The following is an 11,286-nucleotide window of genomic DNA, read 5'->3' as shown; positions in this document are numbered from 1 at the left end:
AATAATTTGCGAACTTTTTTATATGCCTCCTTAAAATTAGGCTCGCCGCTTTCTTTCTATGTATGTTTTGTTTTAGAAAAAAGTGTGTGTAAAAGGTTGAATTTTTTTTTCAATAGATCGAAGGATGTCCTTGTCGCACATTATTGCTTTCCTTGTCTATGGATGGTGCTGCCATCTATGCACCTCTCAACTTGGAGTGGAACTAAAATGAGAAAAATGAAAAATCCGATAGATGGCAGCACTCTGATTGCTCGTAGACAAGGACCACATTACTGTGCGACAAGGATAGATATATCTTGCGTGCTAGACAAGGAACACAATACTGTGCGATAAGGATAGATATATGTTGCGAGCCAGACAAGGAGCGCAATAGTATGCGATATAGACAGAGAGAGCGATTAGTTCCACCGTTTCACCGCTACATGGTGATAGTGTTTGGATGTCCATGACGAAGTGATGTCTATTCTATCTTTAGTCAATGTCCGTACATTTAAAATATCAGCGTAATCTTTGTTTTTTCTTTTTCATTTAACTGCAATCATGTTGTTACTTTCCATAACTTGAAATGTTATTATAAATCTTAAAAAGTGGAGAAGATAATTTTATCTATTACGATGACATGTATGAACTAATAATGTTTACATGTATGTACATTTGTTGTGCAATGAAATGTGTATTTTAGAATTTAAACAACAATAAAGATCTTAACATTTATTTTTTTTCGAATTGTATATGTGAAACTAAGGTTGTATTGTTTTCATACTTGCATAATTCATTTCATTTAGGTTATATCTATAATAAATAATTGAACGCATTCAATGGTCCATGCGATAATTTTGATAAATTCAGATAATCATTTTTATCAGTTTACGTGAACTATAAATACGCTTTTCCGTTAAAAGCTCCAGTTTCCACAGGCAAACCACTTACATAACCTCAATAAAGATTCTTGTTTTTAAAAGCTTAAATAGCACCCAAGTAAATTGTAAAGAAATGTCTTCAAAAATTGTTACTGTTGGTTCATGCATGATTGATTTCACTTGGTAAGTGATAATTTTGCTTACCATGGGTACAAGTAGCTTGGTTTACCTTCTGGAAAATCTATAATGTGCTAATATTACAAAATAAAGATTAATAAAAAACAACTTTTTTTCATTTGTAAAGTTTTTTCTATATTTCAATAACTGAAACTAATTTGATATGATACATTTCTATATGAATTTCATTTTTATATTTTTTTTAATAAAATCTTTGTATTTAGTGATGTTAAATGCATTAGAAAAATATACATTTGTACTTATTCGAATTTCATATTGAAATTAAATATATTTCTTATTATACTTATTACTCTATTTCATTATGTTTACTTTGTGCCATTTCATCTTCTACCGCGATAAGATTGTATTTCTTTTCTAGCTTTTCTCCTCGTTTGCCAAAATCTGGTGAAACAATAATTGGTAATAGATACGAAATAAAGTATGGTGGAAAAGGTGCTAATCAATGTATAGCTGCTAGTAAACTTGGTGCTGCTACAGCAATCATTGCTTCTGTACGGGTTTTAGTTTTGTTTAGTCCTTTAATTAACTATTCTACATACAATAATTTCATTCTTCAAGCAATAAATTTAATCAAATTTTGTTTTAATTAATTTCTTGTACAGTTAGGTTCTGATATTTATGGTCAAGAGTATTTAAAAATATTTAAGGAAGAAAACATAGATGCTTATGTTCAAATACAACCAAACCATCACAGTGGAATAGCACACATTACTGTTGCAGAGAATGGTGAGTAGTCAAGTCTAATCTTGTCAGACTTTAATGAAATTTATTTCTATAAATGTCCAAAGTGCATAAAATTTGATAATTTTAGGCGAAAACAGCATAGTAATTGTATTAGGATCAAACGCGTTGATGACTATCAACCATGTGGACTCAGCGACCAACGTGATTGAGAATGCTGCCGTTTTATTATGCCAATTCGAAATACCCTTAGAAATCACTCTACACGCTTTGAAGATTTTCAAAGGCCACGGTTAGTTATCGCGATGCTTCCTTTTTCCATGGAACCAATAGATTAGCTAGAAAATATAATACAATAGGTCTGTCGATTGTGAATGGGGCACCCGCCACTAAAGATGTCCACCCAGACTTATGGAAACTCTGTGACATATTTTGCGTTAACGAGACGGAGGTATCCTCGAACTGGAATTATAAAATTAATTTCTTATTTTGTTAGGATTTCTTATTTTTACTTAATCGAAACAAATATGCATTTGTAGATGGAAGTTATAACTGGAGTGCAGCCACAGGGATCATCAAGTATACAGCAGGCTATTGTAAAATTGTTGGATAAGGGTTGTAACACAGTGATTATTACTCTTGGAGAACAGGGAGCTGTGTACGCGTCTCAGGAAGACAGAACTATTAAAAAAGTCGGTACTGCTCGCGTTCAACCTGTGGATACAACGGTGTGTTGAATAATCACGTTCGTTTAGTACGCAGATATATCTACAATATTTGCGTATTTTGTTTTTTTTTTTTTTAGTTTTAAAATGATTTTCACCTTTCTCTTAATCCTTTTACTTTTGTACTTACTTTTGTAAGTTTGCTATTTTGTTTCCTTATTATGCATGATTTACAGAAAAAAATACGCGTTCGTGCTCAACAATTAATTTATAAGCTAAAGGGATGACAATCTGTGAAATCACATTGCTAATATTCACGATATATGCGCAGGGAGCTGGAGATGCATTTCTGGGTGCTTTTGCATATTTTAAAGCTTATCACCCAACGCTTTCGATGGGCGAGTGCGTCCGAAGAGCTTGCGTCGTTGCCACGGAATCTGTGTTGAAATTTGGCACACACGCGAGTTTTCCGAACAGGAGCAGTCTGTCACCGGATCTATTCGCTTGAATTAATAAAAATCTTGTACATTCTATAAAAATGATACATTCTTATAATTTCTGTTATGTTAAATTTTAATAATGAGAAAATACTGTTACTATAAATAAACAAAATAAGAAAGAGCGGTGATTTATTTTGTGTCGAATATAATTCAGTTTGTTCTCACTTTTTGTCGACGCATCTGATAATAAAAACGAAGCAATCCTTATACGGAATAAAATTTTTTTATTTTATTACTTTTTTTTTATATTACTTACATTACGATAATTAATCATTCTATTTCATAAATTTCTGAAATGTTGAAAAGTTTCTCTTACTGGGATGACAAATTACAAAATTCTAAGAACTCCCTCTCATCCCATAGTTTTCCCCATCCCATAAAACAATCGGATAGTAGACCGCGATTTATGTTCAGCGATATTGATGTAAATTATATAGATAAAAAAGTCTTCGGCATTACGATTTCCGAAAGATAGTGATTCATATTTTTAGAAAAATCGAACACTCTTCTGACTCACTGTACGTCGAGACTGTGCACGCGTCTCCATAAAAAAAAAAAAAAAATTTATTCTACACAAGTAACGAGCGAAAAATTGCGAGAAAGATCAAACTCTGATTGCTGCCAATTTTAAATTACGCTAAATCCCGACGTTGGACCGAGAATAAAATTGACTTTAAAACGAACAGATTGATAAAACGGTCAAGATCTTCGATGTCTCAGGTGACGTTTACGTGACAAGATTCTTGGTATTCCCCGACCGAGAAAATGAGACATTGCGAGTGGTAGATAGATGCCGAGAATTTACTAGAGAATCATCGGGATCAAATTTGCTCATTATCTTTACTACGTAAGAAAGTGAGAAAGTGTCTGGTTGTTGGAGCCCCTGATTCATCTGAACCCGGCGTTATTAACGAGTCAATCAACCTGTGCGTGCCCTGTGATAACTCTTGATCACGATCGTGTCACCGTCTGCATAAGAAATCCGCCACGTGAAATGTGTCGTACGTAAATGCCAAGAGGGAAAGGATTTGCTTGGTATCCATTATTGAGGCCATCTCTGTTGAGGAATCACGACCCACCATCTCTCCCTTTTCCCATTTTCCGCGAACGTACGGGCTGATGCCAGCCGGTTGGCCATTTTTCTTCCTCCATAGATGGACGGTGACGTCCGTGCCGGAAAACACCGCTATATTACATATTTAAGGGAACGCGTGGTGCTGCAAGAGGAAATGAAACAGGGCCCCCGTTGACGTCAACGGTCAATAACGAAGAAAGCACCACGATGGGAAACTAGGTGCCTCCTGGCACGGCACAGGGGATTGGTCACTCTCAAGGTAGAGATGCGGTGGCTACCACCCACGGTTTTCTCTACCTTAAAACTCCAGCGAGACAGGGAGAGTTCACTCAGTTTTCAGTAAACCACCAGGAACGATTCAAGCCTCCAGATATATCCGAGAACGTACTCTTGTATACCGAGGATTATTCTCGATTAATTCCAAGGTTTGCTGACTGAGAGTATATCTCAGTGAAAACGAATATCGGACGAGAATCTTGATCGAAAATTCTTCTTCGGATACTGAACGGTGTTCGTATTTTACCATCGTTTCCAGTTCAACAAATCGAATTCAATCAAATTTGGAATCATGTCGCTATACGCCATCGTCGGGATCCTCGTTTGCATTTTGCTTGTGAACTTCACAGAGAAAGAATTTATTGAGGCCAGGAGAATAGAGTCGGAGAGGTTCCACGTTCGCCACGAGGGTATCTACCGACAGCTACGTGAGATACGTCATTTGCTCGAGTCTAGTAACCGAGGGAAGACGAAGAGTTCGTTGACAATCGACGACGTATCGATGAATTCGATGATCACGCCGCGACAACGACGCAATTTGGAAATAGACAACATGTACGTGATGGACGTGAGCAAGTTGCAGAACGCATCGATCTGCAGCTACACGATCGAGCCAGTCGGCGAGGAGTTTGGCGATCGGATACTGAAGAATCTGCATCACATCAAGTGCAAGCCGAACAACCTTGGTAACAGGTGTCAGAGCAACCAGCCTCATTGTTGCATACAGACCTATGACGAAATAGATCTCTCTATCCCAGGTAAAGCGAACGAGATGGTGATGATCTACACTGGATGCGTATGTGCACACCCTCATATGATCAAGATGAAAGATCATAACATGAAAGAATTGGATTAACAACGATAAACTTTAATTCGTCAATATTGGAATAGATGTGAACGCGTTAAACAGAAGTTCCTATAGGTGACGACTCGACTGTTTTTAATATTCGTTAGTGACAATAAGACATTCAATTATTAAAAAAAAAAAAAAAATACTCTTAGTATACGATATAGAATAGGTGCTAACTACAGTTACTAACTCTGCACTAATTCAGTAGGCGTTAAGTATCTTGTTAGATATTAAGAACTTTATTGTTAGTTACGATTTCTCAGTCCAGATCTGTATTAGGTGAATGACTAGTCTTTTTTATTAGACGATTTAGCTTGACAGCTAGCTATAGTATAATCAAAGTTGGAAGCCAATTACAATTGCAGATCTGCAAAACGTGGAATGCTTAATGACGTTTAATGACGCTTAATGAGACGGGGAATCTCGATTTGCTCAATACTCAATGTTCCATAGACAACTATATCCTTGTAATATTATGTAATAAGATATTATCTTCTGTGTCGATTATTTATTTCTGTTGTCAAACAATGTGATAGATGCATCATACTATCATTTTCTTTTTCTTTTTCTAAACATCATTATTATTCATACTACTTATTATTTTCTTATTTACTTTTTGTAGAACAATAGGTATTATAGTCGTAAGTTGTAACTTTTTATAAAAAAAAATCAATGTTCAAAAAATTTCTACGCTATCAAGAACATATATAAACGATCTACTAACATATTTGTACTACGATCTTTTTATCCGAAATATTATATTTTGTACGATGTTATATTATGACAAAAAGTATATTTATTAAAACGATATATTTAATAAACATTTCGTGTAATCTCTTTCCAATTCCCTCAAATATTTTTTTGTCTATTTTCATCATTTTCAAATGATGATAGAATATAGCTTGCCTATATCTCCAAGAGCATGCATTAATTCGATAATTCGCAGTTTACAATCGTTATAAAATACTTTTATGAATTCTCTTTTGTATCTGTTCGCGAAAAAGATCTGTTCTTTTAAACTGAAAATAAAGCGTCGATGAAGTTCTCTTTCAAGAGATCCTCGCAGCAGTTGGTCTCTAATTTATACCTCTCGCTTTTAATAAAATCGTTTCGACTCTTTCGCGACATCGATAACCGTGAAGTAGCTACTAGAGTTTTTGCGTGAGAATGCGTGTGATTCAGAAAATACCAAGGGATTTTCGAGATCTTGATCATCAAATTGCCATGAATAAATGAGCCATGCGCCATCCGATATTAAGCAGGTGGCCAGAAAACCCAAGATTGAGAGAAATCCTTCTTAATTAACCGACGACACGGTTAAGAAGGAAAGAAACTCTTTACACGTTGCGTCTCTTTCTTTCTCCATCTCTAAACTAGAAACGGCACTATCAGTGTTTGAAGAACTAGCACATGACGAAGCGAACAAGTGACTCTTTTATTTAATTCAGCGGGTCAATAAGAATGTTCTCCTTGTTGCAATAACTTGACGCGTTAAATTTGTGTAGATCTCGTGCACAGCATCGAAGTGCTGTCGTCTATTTCCGTGCAACGTTAAATGAGTTCGATATTTAGAAGATTAAACGGCGTTATAAACTTGGTATCAAAATTAAAATTAATCAGCTACTGAATTTTATCGACGTTTTGGAATTGCTTAGTGTATTTAGCATTCAATGTTACTCGTAGTATTATAAATAACACGGTGGATATTTATGAAAATTCAAGTCTTAAACGCAACTGCAGAAATGCAAAAACAACGTGGAGATTTCTAAAGGTTCATGTGCGTCTTTGCGTTTTTTGATTTCTCCAAGAGTACATTAAAGTCCGCAGTTCAATTTTGTAACTATTGAAAATGTCACCGCCACAATCGTTCCTTCAATTGATTTTCCCGCCAGTTAATCATTGGCGATCTCAACAGCGTGACAAATGCTGAAATAAAAAGAAAAGAAATCAAGAAAATTATGATTACGACCTGAGGCCTGGGTGACAGACAAGGAAATTCGTGCGTGCGTTAGCCGAGGTCGTTTCTCGATCAGATAACCGAAGATGTGTGCTTCGTTCGTAATAAATTGCGACACACGCCGCGCCGCGCCGCGCCGGTTGTCCGCGACGGTGTGACACGCTCGAGCGATTCGCGTGCTGCATCAGGAAATCCCGCGGTAACACGCGTCTATACGTGAAATCGCCGGCTGAATCAGCGAGCAACGACACCGATCACACGCCCATTCGCGCAGCTCGCCGCGCGAGCGTGACGTACGCACGACACATACCGCTTTGGAATCTCATTCACGCGATCCAACGGACTACATAAGACGCGAGTCTTTCCCCCCTGTCTGCTTGTCTCTAAGAAACCGCTGCGCCGTTCTCGCGACTTCTTCGTCGACCTTCGCGGAAAACGCGGCGAATTCGCGATCTCATCTCGCGGAATTCACCGAAGAACGTCACGCCGATTGATGCAACGCTGTGACATCGCGACGGGATCCCTGTGTTCCCCTGACGTGGACGTTTATTGATAGAACGCGGTCTTGTGCATTTTATCCTTCTCTTTAATACCATGGAAGTTTTTAGATTTGACGAGAATGACTCTGTATGTTCCATCTATGAGTTTTATACGGGGCAAATATTTTATACAGGTCGCGGTTTCTATTTGTTTATGAAGGATCTCGGTTTTTAACACGCGTACGAATGATCTTTCAGTTCAGGGTATCTCTAAATGTTACAGGGGAACGATTTTTTGGTGTGTATGTTTGTCGATTCCTGTTTTTAATAATTCATGTATCATGCTACAATGTATTGAGCGTATTTGTGTTTATATTCCATGCATTTTTGCATCTTTAAGTTTCCTATAAATACATGAACATCCACAGTCTAATCAATCGCTTGTATCATTCTCTTGTGTTGAATCTCTGGTAGCATGTCATTTCATTTCTAAGGAATTGAATATTAATCGTTTTAAGAAATTTCTAAAAAGTGAAGATTAGTAACAGGGCTCGTACATGTGCATCGTAAACTGTTTCAAGATTTTCCTTTCCTCGTCCTAACGAATGTAATGAATTGAGTATCATGTGCAACTTGTGAAAGAGCGATGGAAATTTTCAAGGCGTTTGGAAACATTGACATCGTAGAAAAGGAAGAATTTATCCTTTTGCAACAAGAGACGTTTTTCCCACATTTGAAATAGCCAAGGTAATGACTAGTGGAAAAACGCGTAGAAAAGTATATTAGAAAGAATTTTGTTTGTTCTTTCTTCGCAGTGCCTTGCTCTCGTTCTTATGATAACTTTATTTATCGTTTTTTGGGATGACTGGGTCGGATGACTGGGTCCAGGAACAGCGAAATTAATGTCCAATTTTTAAAACTAATTAGTGATTCACTCGTCGTGCGTAGATTTTATCTAATTTCTACTTATCCAATTCCCGTGGCGTATTTTAATCGAACTTGAGTCAGATCTAACGGTTAATTTCTCCTTTAACTCTGTCACAATCGTTCGTGCCGAAGTGCTATGAAATTTCGCGTAGTAGCATTCCAACTAACTTGGACCGGTTTAAATCGAAGATCTAACAATTTCCAAACGTTGTTAGTCGATCTGTTTAATTGATAATAATCAACGAAATAAACGGACGAATAATTCCGTTGGCTAGCGAAAAATTCAGAGGCATCTTGCGAGAAAATTTCCATCGATTTTACTTTACATTGTCGCTGCCCGGTGAAAAATATTTTCAATTAACGGCTCACAGAGGCGAAGGTATCGATAGGGGGAGAGAGAAACAGTTTTTCTGGTATCGGATTTCGAAAGAATAACGGCCGTTAAAGGGTTCATAACGAGCGGAAACGCGTACGGCGTATTCCGTGCTTTTGCGAGGCGGTACACTGAAATTTTATATTTTTCCCCGGCGCAAATAAGAACGCGAAACTTTCATATATATTTTTTTCTCTTTTCCAACCCCTTCCTTCCGCGCTTTCCTCTATTTTTGCTTTTTTCTTTTCCCCTCTCTCTCTCTCTCTCTCTCTTCTTTTTTTTTTATTATTTTGTTTTCCTCTGCTGGAGAACTCTGGCCACCCAGTACAAGCTTCAATTAAAACTCCTGAAATACCGTTTATTATAATTTTTGTTCAACAAAGGAAACACATCGACCGGGAGTGCGGCCGGTTTACAAACGCAAAAATGATATTTTTCTTTAATTTTCTGGCTTCCCTTTCAATGGACTGTTGGTGTGTTTCGACGTTAACAGAAACGTTTCGATGTTTCCTCTTAATAGGAGAGCGGGAGAACAAAAAATAAAAAAAAAAATTTATATATAGGTGTCTATGTATATGTATATAGAAAAGAGACGGCGGGGAAAAAAAAAAGAACAGAACGGGAAAAAAACACGAGGAACATATATATTTTTTTTGTTCTCCTTCCTCTCGGAATTGACTGATTTATTTTTTTTCTTTTTTTTTTTTTAATTTTCAATCCGGATATCGTCGGACGAAAACAATCCCGAGTTGACGCTTGAACTTTTGAAAATTGTTGAAAAGGAGGCGAGGCATTCGCCTTTGAATTCGCAGATTTTTCTTACTAATTCGCCATTCCCGCGTCGTTTGTTCGATACACGATGAAAGCAAGAAGCATCTTTTGTTGGGAAAGGGCGATCTTGAAACGACGAACTTCCTCTCGCCTCGTTTCTCCAAAGTGGAGCACTTTCTGTCGTCAGATAAATGCGATTTCAAGCGAACTCCTTTTCCACCCTCTCCTTCCCTCTTTCTCTCTCTCTCTCTCTCTCTCTCTCTCCCTCCCTCTTTCCTACATTTCTCTTGTTTTCCTTTTCTTTTTATTTTCTATCTTTTACTTTTATTTCATCCGGATGCCACCGAATCGAATTTTTGTAGACGGAGTTTCGACTGTGAGGGCACAACGCGGGTAGAAATGGCGTCGGGACGACTTAAGAGAGAACGCTTGAAACCTTCAACAGGTAGAACGGGTTCAAAATAATCCTCGATGCTCTTTGAGAGCACCTTATACAATCGGTCGTAGTGGTTGTCTTCCGGCAACTTCGCACCCTTTATCTTCGCTGTGTACTTGAACTTCGAACAAAGTTTAAACGCGTGCAGCCGCGTTATTACATCTTCAGTGGAGCTTCCCTCTCAGCCAACCAATCAAAAAACGTTATTCTTTCTAATCAGAGATTCATTTGCTTAACCAACGATTATCACGCTTTTGCTGCTAGTTTGAAATCTATTACCCTGAGAAGTTTCTTTCGCTGGTGTCCTACGTCTTTGAAAAATTGAAAAGTAGTCACAGTAATAAAAAAGCTCCAATATTCAAATTACATCGGAGGAAAACGACTCGGAGCATAAAAGTTACGAATCCTCGTTTTGCTAACGGAATTAAAACTAGTGAAAAAAAAAACAGCTGTCTCTTTATCTATAGCGACATCTTCTCGTAATTTTTGTTTTGACTGATAGACCGCATAGATTTCTGTACGTTTGTAGGAAATTTGAAGATTTAAAGATATACAAAATATAGTATAAAATACACGCTTATGAAAATCCGCCGTTTGGTCATCACTTAAACGCAAAAACGCAAGAGTATATTGTTACGAATTTCCTTTCCTATCGAGTTTACTCAATTACATTGGGAAGATGTGCTTGGACATTCGTAATATTTCCCCCTCAAAAATCGAGCGATCGAATGTCACGTACATCAGGCAAGCGTTAAAGAAACGGAAAGCCGAAAATACATCGCTCTGGTGCACTTGTCAGCCCGAGCCATTCTTAGACCCGACGGTAACGAGCACGGTTACAGTAGCGAGACGAGCAGAGAACGAAAGGAGAGCGAGTGGACGATCGAGGTAATTGACAAAAGGAGCACGACGATCAACCGAGGGGAAGAAAAAGCCAAACGAAAGGGGTGCTATAAAGCGCCTTGGCCTGCAACTTTAATTTCCGATCGGCTGATAAAAAAAAAAAAAAAAGTAAAAAAGGAAGTTGCCGGCCCAGTCGGTTTCATGGAGTCTCGCCTTCGATGTTACGCGTTACACTATCCGGCCTCACGTAAGATTTATAATAGTAAATTGATCAGCGTGACGGAGTGCTCGAACAGTTTCATCATTTACCATGAAATTGCCACGGCGCCGAACTACGAAAATATTTTTTAACCAGCTACTTTTTTTAACAGGTTTTCGCCGACGAGTATTCTTCT

The 11,286-nt window shown here is 37.6% G+C and overlaps 2 protein-coding genes across 2 annotated transcripts; both read left to right on the top strand.

Annotated features, from left to right (window-relative positions):
* Positions 1–471: 471 nt before the first annotated feature.
* LOC122538316 (ribokinase-like) lies at positions 472–3,049 on the top strand. The gene is made up of 8 exons (XM_043672274.1): positions 472–644; positions 786–1,043; positions 1,417–1,549; positions 1,661–1,784; positions 1,870–2,031; positions 2,099–2,190; positions 2,279–2,467; positions 2,736–3,049. The coding sequence occupies exons 2-8, from the start codon at positions 994–996 to the stop codon at positions 2,910–2,912; spliced, it is 927 nt and encodes a 308-aa protein (XP_043528209.1). The 5' UTR covers positions 472–644; positions 786–993; the 3' UTR covers positions 2,913–3,049.
* A 453-nt stretch (positions 3,050–3,502) lies between these two features.
* LOC122538317 lies at positions 3,503–5,946 on the top strand. The gene has a single exon (XM_043672275.1). The coding sequence runs from the start codon at positions 4,548–4,550 to the stop codon at positions 5,109–5,111; it is 564 nt and encodes a 187-aa protein (XP_043528210.1). The 5' UTR covers positions 3,503–4,547; the 3' UTR covers positions 5,112–5,946.
* The last annotated feature ends 5,340 nt before the right edge of the window (positions 5,947–11,286 follow it).

Source organism: Frieseomelitta varia, unplaced genomic scaffold (genome assembly GCF_011392965.1).
Source record: "Frieseomelitta varia isolate USP_RPSP 00005682 unplaced genomic scaffold, Fvar_1.2 scaffold_984, whole genome shotgun sequence".
Lineage (NCBI taxonomy): Eukaryota > Metazoa > Arthropoda > Insecta > Hymenoptera > Apidae > Frieseomelitta > Frieseomelitta varia.
The sequence above is the reverse complement of the archived record's forward strand: the minus strand, read 5'-3'. Positions and strand labels throughout refer to the sequence as shown.